Source organism: Phyllobates terribilis, unplaced genomic scaffold (assembly GCF_046119375.1).
Source record: "Phyllobates terribilis strain yellow unplaced genomic scaffold, ASM4611937v1 Scaffold_13__5_contigs__length_258822181, whole genome shotgun sequence".
Taxonomy (NCBI): Eukaryota; Metazoa; Chordata; class Amphibia; order Anura; family Dendrobatidae; genus Phyllobates; species Phyllobates terribilis.
The window spans coordinates 104,057,895-104,076,443 of record NW_027362773.1 but is presented as its reverse complement, the minus strand read 5'-3'; the positions used below and the strand labels follow the sequence as shown (position 1 = coordinate 104,076,443).

The following is an 18,549-nucleotide window of genomic DNA, read 5'->3' as shown; positions in this document are numbered from 1 at the left end:
ATCTTCAGGAGTGCACCGTTCCCCTGCCTCTCAATTTCCTGCTTGCTGTGAGGCGGTACGCTCCTGATGATTGGCAGTTTGGACCAGCGGCACGGCTGGACTGCTGTTCCAAAATGTGTGCTCTACCTTGCTGTCTCTGCAAGCGGAACTGAAGTTCGGATACAATGCTCCAGCCTGCTCTACTTTGTTGCACGGCTCTCTGCCAGTCGCATGTTTTATCTTCAGGAGTGCACCATTCCCCTGCCTCTCAATTTCCTGCTTGATGTGAGGCGTTGCGCTCCTGATGATTGACAGTTCGGACCAGCGGTACGGCTGGACTGCAGTCCCGAACTGTGTGCTTTGGCATGGTCTCTTTGCAATGAGAACTGAAGTTCGGATGCAGCGTTCCAGCCCACTTTATTTTGTTGCACGGCACTCTGCCAGTCGCATGTTTTATCTTCAGGAGTGCACCTCTCCCCTGCCTCTCACCTTCCTGCTTTCTGTGAGACGATGCGCTCCTGATGATTGGCAGTTTGGACCAGCGGCATGGCTGGACTAAAGTCCCGAACTATGTGCTCTGGCATGCTGTTTCTGCAATGGGAACTGAAGTACAGATGCAGCGTTGAGGCCCACTTTGTTTTGCTGCATGGCACTTTGCCAGTCGCATCTTTTATCTTCAGGAATGCTCCTTCCTCTCGACTTCCTCCTTTCTGTGAGGCGGTGTGCTTCTGATGATTGACAGTTCGGACTAGTGTGCCCTGCCTTGCTGTCTATGCAGTTGGGATGCAGCGTTCCAGTCCGCTTCAGAGCACTGATTATAAGCTCTATGGAAAAAAAAAGATTGCAAGGACTATGTTCCTTGTGTATAAGTCCGGCCACTGCTGATAGTTTGCAGAGGTGGCTGGTAACTTAGTCAAAGAGCAGAAAACGACAAACTTCAAAATTCCTCTGTTCTCCAAGAACGGAGAGGATTTTTAAAAAAGGTAAATTGAAAAGTTGCTTGTTTTTACCCATTTAGGGCTCGTTCACAGGAACGTATTTTCAGTCCCAGTGCTGCCAGTGATAAAAATGGATCAATGTTATTCATTGGGGCAGTGCAGATGAGTGGTTTATTTTCACTGACCGGATCTGCGAGTAGAAATAAATCACAGCATGAACTAGTTTCTTCCAGAAATCGGATGACACTCACCCATTTAAGTCTATGGACGAAGAAAAAAAATCGGATGCCATACGGAGCCATGGTATAGCATCCAATTTTACGGATACATTGCAATTCTGTAACATAGAAAACTGTAAATGGTCCTGTAAATGATGGATGATGAGTGTTTTGGATGAACAATTTTTTTGTACGCTGTGTGAACTTTCCCTTAAGATGTGACAACCCTGTTTAGAATAAAACCATGTGGAAACCAGGATTATCCATGTGAATTCTCACCTGAAATCATCATAACTTTTTGCTTTTTGCACATCAAGACTTCATCTGAAATTTGCCTTGGTGTTTGGATAGCGACAGTCAATGCAGACTGTGACCGCTTCAGATCTCCATGTGATATGTAGTTGTCATCAGCCATCTTCTTGTACATGGTCGTACATGGTCGTACATGGTCGTTCTCTTTTTCTACAAAACAACTTTCCATACTCAAAATTGACTGGCAAGAAGTTATGTTTTTTATGTGGTTTGTTTTGTAGTTTTATATTTTTCATTGCGGCTCTCCCGTATCTCTAAAGTCACATGGAATAAATAATAAATGTCTGATACTTGTTGCATCTGGGGATAGTATTCCAGATGATATTGCCATGTATGATTTTATCTGTTGCCCATGTCTTCCCTTTCAGTTTCAAGATTATCACAGCTTTGTCCTTCACGGCTGCACTGTTGGGAACCCCGTGTTAGAAAGGTTCATAGCCCTTTTCAATGGTGTTTCCCAGTGGATCCAACTCATGGTGCTCAGCAAACCGACCCCACAACAAAGGGCAACAGTGATCAAACAGTTCGTACAGGTGGCGGAGGTATGAATCGCAGCTGCAGTGATAGTACGTGTCTCATTGTAACCGCTTGGATTTGTGGAACTTGTCAGGTTACTAGACAATCGTATGAATATTATACAATGTGTGCACACTAAATAAGAAATTAGAAGATGTCTACCTTGCTTTGGGATTTTAGTTTAAGTTTAAAGGAAATCTATCAGCAGGATTTATTTTGTAATCCAAGAGCAGCATAATGTAGGGACAGAGACCCTGATTCCAGTGATGTATCACTTACTGGTCTGCCTGATGTAGTTTTGATAAAATCACTGTTTTATCTGCTACAGCTCTACCAACTCTCTGAGTGCCGTTCTCTCTATAACCCCGCCCACACCACTGAAAGCAGCCAATCAGTGGTGGGGGCGGGGTTACACAGAGCAGGAGGACTAGAAGGCACGAGGAAGCTAGTCCTGTATTGATGATCTCTTGCTAATAAAACACTGATTCTATTGAACCAACAATACACAGCCTAGTAAGTGATACATCGTTGGAATCAGGGTCTCTGCCCCTACATCATGCTGCTCTCAAAAAATAAAAAGGGTTGAGTATTTGAATTCGAATTATCCAATCTCCATACACATTAGCTGGCCAACACATTCTATTAATATCGAAGGGTTCACCTGACTTTATATTGATCTGTTTAGGCCTGGTTATTTTTTTTTTGTTTTATTATTTCTCATGATGTTACACTTGTTTATTCCATAAGACGATACAATTGTACATACCCAACCTATTTCTTTTCTACAGAGACTTCTTGACCTACAAAACTTCAACACACTTATGTCTGTCGTTGGCGGTCTTAGTCATAGCTCCATCTCTCGCCTGAAAGAAACTCATTCACATGTCAGTGCAGAGACTACAAAGGTGGGTGCTAAAAATATCACAATAAAGTGCACCCTACACACAGGAACGCCGGGCTGAAGTTTGTGCCCCCCGTTCATTCATAGTAAGAACTTGGCCCTCAAAGATGCAAACTTGAATTTTTTTTTATTAATAAGTGCAGTCCACAACAAATGATAAAGTTTTGGTGAAAGCTCTGACCATCAGATAAACGGACTGCGGAGAGAATGTTAATAAACTGATAGTTAGAACCGGCGTCATCTACATAGCGGGATTGCCGCTTTACACAGAGCGCCTTTCTTCTGCCATCTTCACTCTTTTCACAGAGTCTCTCTGCCGTCCGTTTTCCTGATGAAGATCAGAGTCTTGACCGAAACATTATTATTTGATGTGGATTGCAAAATTGAAGTTTGCATCTTTAATTGAGTGCCAAATTCTTACCATGAATTTCCATAAGGAGTCGGACCCTAATTGAGCACCATTTCCTCAGGAGTACCTTGTTCTACTCAAGACTGGTGGGCCCTCATTCATGTCTCAATAGTAGGGGGCTTCCATCTGAAAGCCAGAAAAGCGGGATACAGACATGCCCCCAATGGAAGCATTGACTTCAGTTAGACAAAATATGAAACCTCAGACTCTGTTTTACCTTCTGTCCGGAATTGTCTTTTTAGCTTAACACCATAGTGTAGCTGCAAATACGTTGCACAGGGAAATGTTCCAGTAACATTATTTTTAAAGGGGTTGTCCACGTTTTTTTTTTTACTTTGGGCCTAAAAACAGGCAGGTAGTTGCTAACTGCCTGCCTGTTGTACCCTGCGTGGGAACATGGTGGCCCTTGACCACTCCTACCGGTGACTCAGCTGCTCTCTTCTGGGCTGCTCTTTCTTTGGGGCGTGACTACAGATGTCATGCTGATTGACAGCAGGCTCCCAGCACTTAGGCAGCATGACATCAGCAGTCACTCCCCGTCAACAGAGAAGAGCGGATGAGAAGCCATTGCTCTGTCAACGTGACGTCAGCGGAAGCTACTGAATCGGTGGCAGGAGAGGTGGTGACCACTCTGTGCCGGCAGAGATCGGCGCCGGGCACAACAGGCAGGTAGTTAGCAACTACCTGCCTGTTAGTTCTTAACCACATTGTTAATAAAAAAAATAGTCCCGAATAACGCCTTTAAATGAAGCTGTCGGGAAATTTATGGTGACCATTAGTGATGAGCGAGCATGCTCGTTATTTGAGATTTACGAGCATGCTAGGGTGTTTTCCTGAGTATCTTCAGCATGCTCGGGTGTTATGTTTTAATCACTCCGTGCTCATGATTTGTGACTTTGACAGCTTTAATACATGTGAGGAATGCCTGTTTCTTAGGCATTCCTCACATGTATTAAAGCTGTCAAACAGTCGCAAATCATGAGCACTGAGTGACTAAAACATAACACCGAGCACCACTGAAGATACTCGGCGAGCACCCAAGCATGCTCGTCGAAAGGGTTAAGAGAACATGCTTTCTCATCACTAGTCACCATACTAATTACATTGCTGGTTAGGGTCATAAAAGACAAGCTCAAACCTACCATCATTGCCACAAATTGATATTCTGATACTGAAAAAATCAACTTTTCATTTTCATGCAAATGAAGCTGCAAGTTCCCCTAGGGCGGGGAGATTTCTTACTAGCGCACCGATCCTCCCAATTATTCAATAGCGCCACTACCTTATGTTTGATTGCTGTCTCTTTAGTGCTCCTTATAAAAGTGACATAGTGGCACTAAATAGACATCAATCAACATCATGAGGCTCCCACTACGCGGGGAATAACGTGGAGGATTGATGCACTTGCCGAGAATCGTCCCACCTGTATCTTCATTTACATATAGAAAATATATATTTTTAGCCATTAAATTGAAAAATAATCGAAATTGAGTGTCCTCACTAGTTGATACCTTTTAATGGATGATGACAAATAGCAAGCTTTCAAGACTACTCGGGTCTCTTTATCAGGCATCAACTATTCCTGGTGAAGAGACCTGAGTAGTCTCGAAGAAAGCTTGCTATTTATTAACATCTTTTCATTTCGCCAATAAGGTGAGCACTCTCAATTTTGATCATTTTTCTCTTTTCCGTGAAAAATTCTAATTTGATTTTCTCATTAATGGATTATTCATTTGTGGCCATGTAGTTTGAATTTGTCTTTTACTGTAGTTCCTTTCAAGTTCCTTTTGTTTTTGGGTTTATGGTTAAAAATACATTTGATCAAGTAAAAGAATTACCAGAATAAGGTCAACTTCAGATGCAGCGAAGACTACTCATAACATTTGCTGCATCTTTTTTTTTTATCCAGTCCAACTATTGAAAACGGAGGCAACATTGTTCAAGGATATTGCAGACGCGACTCTACTGCCTTATCCCTGCCAAATCATTGGGAATTAATTACATGGATAATGACCTCCAGCATTGATCTTAACTGCCTACAAAGTGGACAGACAGTAACTGAGTGTGAGCTGTTCACTGACCCTGTCAGTCACATGATCGGAATCCAATTGAACATCTTTTGGATGAACTAGACCATCACATTGGATCGTGCAACCATTAGAATAAAGATGATTTCTTTTCTAACTTACAAAAATGTAGAGGAATTTTTTTTTTTTTATTGTCCATATTGACCATTAAAATCTCATCATTGCTTACATTGCAAAGGAATAATATCTAACCTAATATTAATATTATTAAATTTAAATTTTAAGAATACATTTTAATTGATGTTCTAATTTAATATATTCTGCACATTTTCTCTTATAGTTTTTTTTAGTTATATAAATATATTTTTATCATAAATTTGGATGAGGAACTATGATTGTACCATACATACACTGCATACATTACTCAATAGTTCTTAGACCTTATGAGGATGTTTTGTTTACTTTGAATTTCTACCTTAGAATGACTGTATAATCCTTTATGAAGGTTTAACTCAAACTCCATATACCAAGCCTGATTGACAGCTCCTCAGTGTTCCTCCTCCCTGCTGAGATCTCACACTGCTTGGTATAAGCTGCAGCTGTCAGTTATGGATGAGGACTTAAGAAACCGGAGCTATTTCATTCTATATCTGGACTCATAAAATGCTCATCTTAATATGAGGTTGATGCCATGCTTAGATGAATTTTCAAAGTTTGTACACAAGTCTCATCAGGTCTAAGAGATCTGTTTAGTAATGTATTATGAAATCTGGTGAAAGATCCTTTTTAAAGACGTATATATTAAAAGTCACAAAAATAAATGTGATTTTATACCTCCGTCTTACTAAATTCTCTCATCTTTTGTCCCATTACAAGGTCTACGATTCTCTTTTGGAGCTTCTTACCTCTTCCGATAACTATTCGCGATACAGGCGCAGGTTTGCATTTTGCGAAGGTTTTCGATTTCCCGCCCTCGGAGTACACTTAAAGGACCTCATGGCGTTGCATGTAGCGCTCTCTGACTGGACAGATAAGGCGAGAGGTGCGATCAATGTCTCCAAAATGCGGCAGGTCTATAAAGTGGTTCACGAACTAACAGAAGCTCAGAGACGGGAACCTCCGGTGAAAGCAAATCCGGATCTTCTGAACTTGTTAACGGTAAGTTATTATAAAAATGCAAAACATTTATTGAGAAAAAAAATGTAAAATCTGGTATCATTGTATTTAATTCCTGTTTTTTTTTTGCGGTTTTACTTATTTTTTTAGTTTTTACTTTATTATATTAAAAATCTACTTCTAACAAAACCTTTTAGGGATGAGAAATCATACTAACGAATTACCCAAGTGGGTAAATAGACCCAACCTGAGGGATTAAAACTTGACTTTTATTGTAATTAATTAATATAGTCTAACAAATAAAGATTAAAGAATGAAATAACTCCGGTGGTATTGCTGTGTAGCATTTCTTTGGGACTGCTATCTATGGGATATCACTCTCCAAAAGATAATATATCTCCTACCTAGATTGATGGCTGCAGTCCACTAGCTAGGATAGCTTTTCTAAGGACAATTATAGCTGTCAGTTGCAAGGCCACTAGAACTGATTAAAATTCACTCATAGAATCCCCGACATGTTTCGCCATGACTGGCTTCATCAGGGGACTGAAGCTAGACTTATATAGCTTACTAAGTTATGTTAATCTTTATTTGTCAGACTATATTAATTAATTACAATCAACGTTAAGTCTTAATCATATTAGGGTGAAATGACACGTGCGTAATTGACTATTTAGTTATTTAAGGGGCTGTCGGGGACTTTCAGATTCATTGCCTATCCTTAGGATAGATCTTCAATGTCTGACCGGTGGGGGTGCAATCATCTATTTCCAGTGATGGTCAGAACTGCTGAGTTACGGAGCTGGACAGCACAGCTCCGGCAGCGGAATGGTGGCCATGGCACATCCACCCCCTATTCAAATCAATAGGGGGTGGATGTGCAGCACCCACCTGCTGCCACTATTCCGTTGATGGAGCTGTGCTGTGTAGCTCCGTAACTGAGCAGTTTCGGCCACCGCCAACATCGGGAACAACTGATCGTCGGGGGTTTTGGGTGTTGAATCCCCACCGATCCGACATTGATGACTCATTCTAAGGATAGGCCATCAATGTTAGTCCCGGTCAACCCCTTTAAGCAAGATGGCACTTATTATTTAAGTTTTTTTTTTCACTTTCGGTGTTAGTACTCCTGTTCATGGCAGAGTTGTTTGAAGCTGGCTGTGCAGAACTACATCATGTCCTTGCAGATCTGTATTCTGGAGCTCTCCAAAAACTGCTGCACGGACACATAACAGACAGAACGCTGAAATCGATGCGTCTGTCACTACCATATGCCGCCTGCCCGGAGAACTCCATGAAGGTGGTGACAGATTCCCTTAATATGCTAGTGGCTTACTGTCTATAATTTTTCGCTCTTGACGTTTGCACTCTTTCCTGGACTTTTCCCGTACGTTTCACTACTACATCCTCATACTCAGGATCTCTATCTCTGTGATGAACATTATCATTACTACCATTGCTGAAGATCTAGATATTGATCCTAGACCTACGGCACTGGTGGACACAGACAGAATTTTGCCCCGGTGCAAGAACAATATATGGGCTCTTTGCAGTCCAATAGTTCATCATAATGCACAATTCCACCTGCTTTGGAGGTGGTCTGGGCCCCCTTACTTCTTGGGCCCCTGTGCGGCTGCACCAGTGACATGTCCACCCCTGATCTATGGGTCGCTTGCTTTTGTGATCCTTTTCTCAGCCGTTTCAACAAATAGCTTCCCTAGGAGAAGCTGATTGTTGGCATCCAGTGGATGAAGACTAGTTGTTACCGAACAGACGTCCATAGTTTACATATTCGCTTTCTATATAAGTGCATGTTTTCTCTGTGGCGTGGATTGATTTCTGGAGACTCCTGTGGTCCTTAAGAGCTTCTAATAATGGAAAGACGAAGCGATTAGGCTTGACATGCCTAGTAGGGTGAAATATCAAGTGGGTGTCTAAACCCAACTTGAGACACCCAGCTTTCTGTGTGAGAAAATTCTCACACAATGTTTTGACCCCATGGCTCTTTCCAGCCCTATTCCATAACCCCAAGAAAAGGGCATTTGGACAACAGGACTGGCTACTTGTAATGATGGAGTATCAGGCAGAGGAACATTTATGGAAAGGTTTGTTTCTTGGAGGTTTCCAGAGTTTTTTTGAGGTGCCCAAGAGTTTGCCGACATCTCTGGGAGTCCGAGAGGTCTTTCCATTTTTGGGAGCTTATTGGATCTTTTGGGAGAGTTGGTTAGGAAGTCTTTAAATAATGTTTAAGAACGTCCTGTGGCCACAGATAGTGCTGCTAATACATTCTTTCAGCTGGATCATGCGGCATATCTGCCTTGTGTCGCACTACTCATCTTATTTATATCTTTCATGTGTCAGACACTGATAGTTCTTGAAATATTGTAATTGGGTAATTAAATGCTGTTTATATACCCTGCAATTTCATTTCACATCAAGCCTGCTGATAAGAATATGCTTGCAATGAAATGACAAGACGGGAAAGTAAACTTCATTGTAGTCATTTTATGCAGGGAACAGAAGAAAACTCTCTGGAGTTACAGAAACAGAAAGGAGGCACATTTCACAAAACGTATTAAAGGGAATCCGTCAGCCATTTGAATGGAATCCGAGAGCAGCATGATGTAGGGTCTGAGACCCTGATTCCAGCGTTGTGTCACTGGCTGGTTTGCCTACTGTCATTTTGACACAAGCACAGTTTTTTTCTGCTGCAGATGTAGCAGTGCTCTGAGTGCTGAGCTGTGTATAACCTCGCCCACACTATTGATTGGCCGCTTTCTGTGTACACTGTGCATAGGCAGAAAGCTGTTAATAAGTGGTGTGGGCATGATTATACAGAACAGGAGGACTAGGAGGCACAAGACATCTAGTCCTGTAGTGATGATCTCCTGCTGATAAAACACTGATTTAATTGAAACAACAACACACAGCCTAGTAAGTGACATATAGTTGGAATCAGGGTCTCAGCACTATATCATGGTGATCTCAGATTACATAGCAAAAACCTCTGACAGATTCTCTGGTATACTGGTATACTGGAATACTTGACTCTTAGGGTATGTGCACATGCCGCCTCCGAAAAACACTAGCGGTATTTTCCCTGAAGAGTCTTTTCTGATGTCTTTTTGAACATTTTTTGAAGCTGCTTTGTTTTTTTTTTCATGTACTTTATAACATAGCGGTGTCATCCAAGCAAAAACCACCAGGAGAACGGACCGGTCACTTCTTTTAGCCGTTCCATGGCTGTCGATAAAATGTAACATATACACAGGAAGTCGTTTTGACATTGCTGTGAATATGTTCATTCTGTTTCGCTTTTTTAGCACTTTCCAAGCTGAATCTGCCCAAAAAAGACGTCATGTGCACATACCCAAATGTTGGCATATTTGAAACTAAGTAAGTCTGCATTCATTTATCCATTCTACACATTTTTCGTGCTGTCCGTTTTTTTAGGCAACAGACCCAAAGCCTTTCATTGATCAAGACATAAATCAGTTTTAAAGGGGTTGTCCGGTCCAAACCGATAAGTCACTCTGTGTGACTGCAGACTTATGAATCCTCCAGCACACACACTGTGCGCTTCGGGGATGCGCTGATTTCAGACGAAGGGTATGTATGCGTTACACATACTCCCGGCCAATGGGCATGGCCTCGCTCCATACACTTGTATGGAGCAAGGCTGCTCACTCTACTCGGCCACCCCCACAAGATGACCGCGTCACTAGACAGGGCGCAGTCTCGGCTCAATACAAGTGTATGGAGCGAGGCCATGCCCACTGGCTGGGGGTATGTATAACTCATACGTACCCTCCGGTCCCGGGTCAGAACCTGGTGAATCCCGGCAGCGCACAGTGCATGCTCTGGGGGGATTTATAAGTCTGCAGCCATACAGAATGACTGCAGACTTATCGGTTTGGACCGGACAACCCCTTTAAGATTGGATCCGTTTTTCCGGTCCATGGGATTCAGAGCAGATTCTATTCTCATCTGTTTTGCGGATCAGACCCAACCATAAAAGTCTATGGAGAATCTTTAAAAACGTATGAAATCGGAGGATAAACCTTTTTATGTCAACGTTCCATCAGTGTTTCATCTGTTTCCAGTTGACCCATTGCTACGAGTCAATGGATAAAAAAAAAAGATTTCAGCCTTCTTCAGTTTTTTGAAAACGGATGAGAAAAAGATGGAAGCAACACAAATGAAGAAAGAAGGCAAAATAAATGAAGCGCGAGAAGAAAACGGTCTATTTTACAAGGTGTAAAAAAAAATGGAAACAGATGTGTAAATGTCACCTAAGAGTCAGAAAATGGAATCTGTGCCAGCTACGGAATGACGTTTCCAGCTTTCGGAATAACACTTTTCCTTTTAAATTAACAAATCATTAATAAAGTTTAAGACGCGACAGATTGAGGTTGCCACCCAAATCTGAATGTGAAAAAAAAAAAACATAGTATTTTGAATGTATTGGTTAATAACTGTTGGCACCTAATAAATTAAGCCTGCTGTTTGATATTTTCCCTTGGCAAAAGCTCATTGGCATCGACTGAAACACAGAACTTGATCGCATTTTCACTTATTTGGAGAAACTGTAGGAAATTCGCAAAACTGGTGGAAGATTTTATTAATGAGCTCGGTGTGAAATATTGAAATAAACTTTGTTAGAAATAAAATATTTCATCCTTTTGATTTTGATGGCGCATTTTCTCTGCTTCTGTAGGTTTCTCTGGATCAGTATCGATCAGAGGAAGAGATTTACCAGCTGTCGCTTCAAAGGGAGCCAAGGGCGCGTACATCGGTGAGATTTAGGCATAAGGATTGTATTTTATTAGATGTTCCCGTTGCTCATTTTAGATGTCCATCATGAGTTTTCATTTTAGCCTCCATGTTGCTACCACGACCTCCAACGGTTCAACTGGACCAAACGTTCCTCACCATAAGCCCTTGTGATGGTCCAAGTTCCTTTCATCATGAACCATGGGTGGTTTGGAAGTTGTGACTGTAATACAAAGGTTTAAAGGGGTTGTCCATGTATTTTGCGCTCGCCATACTGTCCTAAGTTGGTCAAGACAATCTCATGGACAAGACCCAAAAAAAAGGAGGCAAGGTTTATGCAAACTTTGCTAAAAAGTGTGGGCACTTTGGGATCGTTTCTGGAAATTCCTGTGGGCAAACCTTCTATGTCCCAACTTTGGCCATTGAAATTCTAATTAAAATTTGTTACACCCGGACTATTGTAGTTAAAGGTTGTCTTAAATATGCCAATTTGAGGTGATACAGAACTGTAAAAATTAAGGGGGAATTAATTAAGACTGTCATTTTGTACGCCAATCTTGATACAGAGGCGTGAACATCATAATTAATTTGGTGCAGTTTTGGGCTTCCTGTGCACCAACGTCTGAAAAATGTACTCCAGTCATGGACCAGACTAATATACGCCACTTTTGTGGTGTATCTGTTGGCCAACGCAGCTAAGAACTTTTCAGAAATTTGGCGTACTTCAACATTTTTTGTGCGAAATACAGTCAATGGGTTTTCTCATTACTAGAGATAATCAAAACTGAAATTTTAATTCAGCCATTTGCTCAAATTTGGCCAAGAAATTCAATTCTCATTTAATTTATTTGATGCAAAACATATGTGTATTTTTATGTTGTAGGTTCTGTTCAGACCTCAGATTGTAATAAACATTGGGTAAAAAAAAGATAATTCAATTCTGTTTGGCCCTAGCCTTGTCTTTGAAGCTCCAAGCTTGGTCTTCCCTGTCTAGTCGTCATCCTCAGGTTGCCGGTCTTCTTCATGCTATGGGTCCTGTTGGGTCTTTGGTTCCTCTGGTGCCCACTAGACGACTTGGCATTATGAAGCCATGAACTGGGGCGTAGTCATGACATTGCATAGGGCCTAGGCCATATACGACGTAATGTCATGAGTATTTCATGACCTACGTCGGATCGTGACATCATGATCTTGAAAGACTTAGTGAGCAACGGATGTGCCGAAAACCCCAAGGATCATTGATGTGAAGAAGACCAGCGGTCTGTGAATAAAGACCAGGTTAGGACGACCAAGTTGGAAGCTACACGAACAAGATGAAGGTCAGGGGAGAGGTGAATATTATTTTTTTTAACCCTTTCTTTTAAAACAAGAAAATTCAAATTTTCCCTGAAATTTTAGGCAAATCCGTCTTGACCCGACGCGATTCGCTCATCTCTTGTCATTACATTTTCATTATTTTTTTATTTCTTATTTTTTCATTCTATAAAATGATACAGATACGCAGAACAGGTTTCTATTTGTCCACCAACCTTCCTTTGGTATCTTGTCCCGCAATCCTATGAGCCCTGGTTCATATCTATCAATTTGCCACATGTAGAAAAAAATCTGAAAATCTCTGCTTTTTTTTCATGTTCGAAGCGCTCACACATGGCATTCAGCGTCAGCGTGTATAATTTTCTACATGATCTGAAACTCACACCGTGACAGAGACAATGCAGACAGCGTAAATCTCTGCCATTCTGCATGAAAACAAGAAGAACAGCCTGTACGCCTGTAATGACATAGTACAGAAGAGACATACGTCTGTCAGGTGTAATCTTTCATCCTGAAAGAAATCCACTGTTTGATCCACTGGAAGATAAAAAAGAGAAAACAAAGCTTAGTTCAGCTCTTCTTTAAAGGAGAAAATTCCGCCCTGATCCCATGCTGGCACTTGGACAGATCTTTGGATCAACGCATTGTATTGTGTTGTATTCTGTGTGGTAGGAATATATTTAGGCATTTGTAGCGTCTGCCAACACTACATTTTGTGGTTGTGCATTTTTCAGTTTTATAATTGTCATTTTTTTACATGGCTTGGAGACATTTTTTCACCTGATTTTGGTGATTTTTTTTTGTCCTCGGAATCCCAAATCTTTGAAAAGAAACAGGTTTTTATTTTTATTCTTTTGTGTAATATATATATATGTATATACGTATATATTACACAAAAAAATACTATATATATTAGAAAATAAAAATAATGATAACCATTGCATTTAAAAAAAATTGATGAGAAATTAACTCATAATTAAAATAATACTACCTAATGATTAAAGGTGGTGCCAATCAAGAAAGGGTCCGTCGGCCACATCAGTAATGTGTGGCCGCTGGATGGGAGTCCTGTTACCTGACAGCATCTGCGGCTCTTCTTTCGATTAGCTGGCCTGGCACGATGTCACAAAGATGATGTTGCACCAGTCTGGCTAATGGTTGCCGTCAGTTAAGAGCCAGTTTTCAGGCCTCCTGTCCATTGGTCATGGAGTACTGACGTGGCCACCGGCTCTGGTTTTGCGAATCACGGCACATCTCTACTAATGATCCTAGTAATGTATTAGATTTCTATGAATCTCTTTTAGCAAGCCACTATCAAGTCACCCCCATCTCCGTCACCTCCTTTGGAGGAATGGGCTTCCTTAAAAGCAAAACCGGACCAAGCTCTGTTGTGCCAACACATAGAGAAGATGGTGGAGGTAAGTCAATTATTGGTGTTTGTTGAACACATCTAAAAAATGTAGAGCTCCCATATTTTTGTTCTGGTGTTCACCGGAATAGTTATAATTATAACATATTTCCAGTGTTTAGATGAGTTGGATAATATGGAAGTTATGGAATGGGGAGCATCAGTTTGCTATAGTAGGAGAAGATTTAAAAGCAACGTGTCATCGGGGTAGACCATGCACTCTACATCATGGTAGGACTTCCAGAAACCTCAGTCATGAGTATGACGTGCTGGCTGTCCTACCATGAGGCGTGATTACCTTCCCCTATGTAATCCACTTCATGGTAGGATCACCAGTAGATTGCGTGCATGAGCGAGATTTCCAGTAGTCCAGCGTGAAGTAGATTGTATGGAAGATGTCAGTCATTCACAGGGGTCATGATGACTAAATGATTTGAGTAGGGTCTACACTGTGGGAGGTGCCAAACTAGTCCTGGCTCATATATGTGACAAGTTGCATGGATGGATGGATAGATGGACATTTAGATGGATAGATGGATGGATATATAGATGGATGAATGGATGGATAGGTGAATGGATATATGGATATATGAATGGATGGATATTTGGATGGATATATGGATGAATGGATATATGGATGGATGGATATATGGATGGATGGATATATGGATGAATGGATGGATAGGTGGATGGATATATGGATGGATGGATATATGGATGGATGAATGGATGGATAGGTGGATGGATATATGGATGAATAGGTGGATGGATATATGGATGGATGGGTATATGGCTGGATGGATATATGGATGGATGGATATATGAATGGATGGATATTTAAATGGATATATGGATGGATGGATATATGGATGGATGGATATATGGATGGATGGATATATGGATGGATGGATATATAGATGGATGGATATATGGATGGAGGGATGAGGCATATATGGATGGACATACGGATGATGGATATATGTATGAATGGATATATGGATGGATATATGGATGGATGATATATGGATGAATGTATATATAGAAGGATGGATATATATATGGATGGATGGATATATGAATGGATAGATCAATAGGCATATAGAATAGGTACAAAGTAAATAGGTAAATTTGCTTATATCGTACCCAAATAGGCAATTACAAACTGTGTGTATCTGCAAAGAAAACTTGTCAGATCACAAAGTTGTTGCTAGAAGCGCAATTTGACATAACCTTAGACCCATGGCCCCCCATTTCTTGCCATTAGTGGAGATTTACAGACAGTTTTCTATATAATCCATGTTGTGTCCTCCCCAGGCTTTTTATAAATAACGCTCTCAAAATAAACGAAACCACACAATCTAGACGCCCGTAGGATATTTTTTTTTTTACATTTCAGATAATATTTTGAACAATTAAATTCAGAAGAAAATAAAAGCCGTATGTGAAAAAACCCTCTTATGGTCTGTTGATTTCAATGTGATCAGTCCACACTTGAATTTTCTTTTCTTTGTCACTGTAAGGCAGCGCTAGTCATCATACTGGGGGATACTCGCTGCACCGGGTCAATTAAAGTACACCATCCACTTTTTCCAGTATTTCACAAACCAGCAGTTTATTTTACTTCATAACTGCTATAACCGAGTCCAACTCCGTGGCTCGCCGACATATTTCATATAATGTCCAGGAGCCTTTCAAGTGGCAGACAGGCCCACTTGGCTCCAGTTACAGACTCCAGCAAAGTCACTTATATCAACGTCCATATAACGCAGTGTTTTACCTTTGCCGGGTTTTAGCTGCTTCAGACTTGTTCTGCCACCACTGTGGCTTTTCGGCTTCCCAGATGGGGGTCTCCAGCCCTAGTTCCTTCAAAGGCTACTGGTATGTGGTCTCACCTCACATCCAGCCTCTGCCTTCCAGGACTCTTGCCTTCCAAACCTCTTGCTCTCCAAGGCTACTGGGATCGCTTACACCTAAGGATCCAGCCTCTGCCTTTCAGGCTTCACCAGACTTCAATAGGCCTCACACTCTAGCGGTGTCCCACACGGGAACAGGCCTCACGCCTTACACACCTGTCTCAAATCTATCAGGGTTTATATATCTTCAAATGCACACAGGCACTGTGCTGATGTCACAGTCATGTGATCAGACCTTCTGTGTGCACAAGACCTGTGCTATGTCACAGTCATGTGACCAGTCACCTGAGGGGGAGGTACATGGTCAGCCAAAACACACCCTGGACCATTACAGTAATGCCGCAAGCCGCTGCATTACAGTCACCAATTACATTCTTCACTCTGCAAACCAAAGTTGTATTTCTACTATTTAACACCACTGTATTGTTTTTAGTGATACATTATGCATAAAAAGATGAGTAACTTTCCCCTTTCCAGGCATTATGTATAATTTTAAGTTGTCTCTGAGCTAGTGGGGGAGACAAGCTGCTATGATGTCCCCAAAACATAGTACACACAGACATGGGGGATTCATGCTCCTCTGTCTCTATTTAGTACATGTCCAGAAACTGTAGCTGCATGGGAGACATTACAGAGTGGTACTGAGCAGTGTAGCTGTGAATTCAGCACTTTGATGACATAAAACACTTACTAGAAAACTCAGCACAATCTGGATGTTGAGTTTAGGAGATGAGTAGGAGTCGCTTATGTGTTGAAAAAGAAGCATAATGCACTGATAAAATATATAGTCTCTATACTGTTCTGTAAAACAGAGATTTCATCTATGGAAGAATCTTCATAAGAATGTCAGACGGTATAAAATTATATCTTAGATATTATTCTTATTACTATTGATTTCTTGTCACTAGGTAAGTCCACAGTGCGTAAAGGAGATACGTTTGGGATTGACTTAGTTGTTAGACAGTTCTGTAATTAATTGTACTAACTGCAAAGAACTTTCCTCTATAGATGGTAAAGCCCCATACAGCAAGATCTCCTGGACTCAATATATAAAAGAAATCTGTCACCGGGTTTTTTCCATCTAATCTGAGAGCAGCATGATGTAGGACACAAACCCCTATATCAGCGATGTGTCACTTACTGGGCTGCTTGGTGTAATTTTGATAAAATCACAGTTTTCTCTGCTGCAGATCTAGCAGTTCTCAGTATACTATGTATACCCTGTATAACTCCGCCCCCACCACTGATAGGCTGATTTTTGTGTGCACTCTTCATAGGCATAAAGCTACCAATCAGTGGTGGGGGGCGGGGTTGGACTGCATGGCAGAAGGTTTACTAGTCCTCAAGTGATAATCTCCTGCTGATAAAACAATGATTTTATCAAAACTGAAACAAGCAGCCCAGTAAGTGACACATCGCTGGAATCGGGGTCTATGTCTCTACTCATTAGGTAGATTTTGAGCTGCGGCGCACATTTCAACACTGGTTCGACCAGCTTTCCACTTTCCCGGTCTGGAGAGCTGGTCGGACCAGTGTTGAAGTGTGTCCTAGCCTCGCAAGCCGCATAGAATGACATGGCGGGCCGGATTCGGCCCGCGGGCCTCGAGTTTGACACCTATGCTTTAAATTGTAAACCTCCTGACAATTTAGGGAACAAAAATTGCCTTATGTTATTATTTGTGTTTGTTTTGAGCAGAAAATGGCCTCAAGTGTATCTCCATTTTCAATAGAAAAACGATCATCGTGCAGGACTTATCACTATAATAATTCAGATTTCTTTGCTGTTTACTCGGACTGGACTAGGTGAGCAGGATGCTGCCTAGTTTATTGTGGTCTGAAGCACAGACCTCGGGCAGTCCGCTCTTTGGGAATGGCCAGTGGACAGAGTAGAACAGCACAGCGCCATACACTGTTTAGTGGCCATTGTCAAGAACTGCAGCCCAGCTCTTACATTGTTTACATCCGCCACTGCCAGAGCTGGCAACAGTTGACTAATGGGGGTGCCGAGTGTTGGACCACCATGAATTGATCTAAGTATAGGTCATCAATATAAAAGTAACGTGCACCCCTTTAAAGACAGTCTGTTAGCAGCTTTGACTACTGAAATAGCTCTATCTGGGTAATGGAAAGCATTTAAAGGGAACCGGTCACTTGTAATGAATATGCAAATTTTTACCTAGAGTAAAAGCCCTTGTTCTCCTGAATCCTGCATTGGTTTTTTTTTTGTTCCTGCGCCTCTCCGTTCTTGAGATATGGCCCCCTTTTCCCTGATTGTAAATCGGCCTGTTAGTCAAGTGGGCGCAATCCTAAACTCCTCTCTGAGTGTTTTTTTGAGGACGTTTCCCAACTGGATAAATTGGATAGAAAGAATAGATGTAAACTCTTTGTTAGTTTCTTATGTGACGCCCATAGACCTCTTCATCTTCTTCCCCCAGTCTGTGTTCCGACTCTTTGATGAAGATGGCGATGGCCACATCTCCCAAGAAGAGTTCTGCAGTGTACGGAGTAACTTTCCTTACTTATGTGCATTTGATGAGATCGATCAAAATCAGTAAGTGTGAATTCATTTTTTTTGATGGGGGAGGAAAGGAGAATAGTAGAAAGGATTGATCGAAGCTGAGTAAGAGCAACATATGAAGAAAGTGAACCTGTGTTCGAAAAGCTGAGTTGTTGGAAGAGAGGCACGTAATACTACATCTTACCCTTTACTAACCTTACATTACTT

At 41.4% G+C, this 18,549-nt stretch overlaps 1 protein-coding gene across 3 annotated transcripts in view; it reads left to right on the top strand.

The window, feature by feature from the left end:
• Nucleotides 1–18,549, top strand: part of RASGRP2 (RAS guanyl releasing protein 2) — a 153,794-nt gene that overhangs the window by 110,897 nt on the left and 24,348 nt on the right. For all 3 annotated transcript variants that reach the window (XM_073658346.1, XM_073658345.1, XM_073658347.1), the window contains 6 exons: nucleotides 1,816–1,989; nucleotides 2,752–2,868; nucleotides 6,177–6,458; nucleotides 11,134–11,211; nucleotides 13,808–13,921; nucleotides 18,260–18,375. In XM_073658346.1, coding sequence (XP_073514447.1) covers nucleotides 1,816–1,989; nucleotides 2,752–2,868; nucleotides 6,177–6,458; nucleotides 11,134–11,211; nucleotides 13,808–13,921; nucleotides 18,260–18,375 — 881 coding nt within the window. The remainder of the gene's footprint in view (nucleotides 1–1,815; nucleotides 1,990–2,751; nucleotides 2,869–6,176; nucleotides 6,459–11,133; nucleotides 11,212–13,807; nucleotides 13,922–18,259; nucleotides 18,376–18,549) is intronic.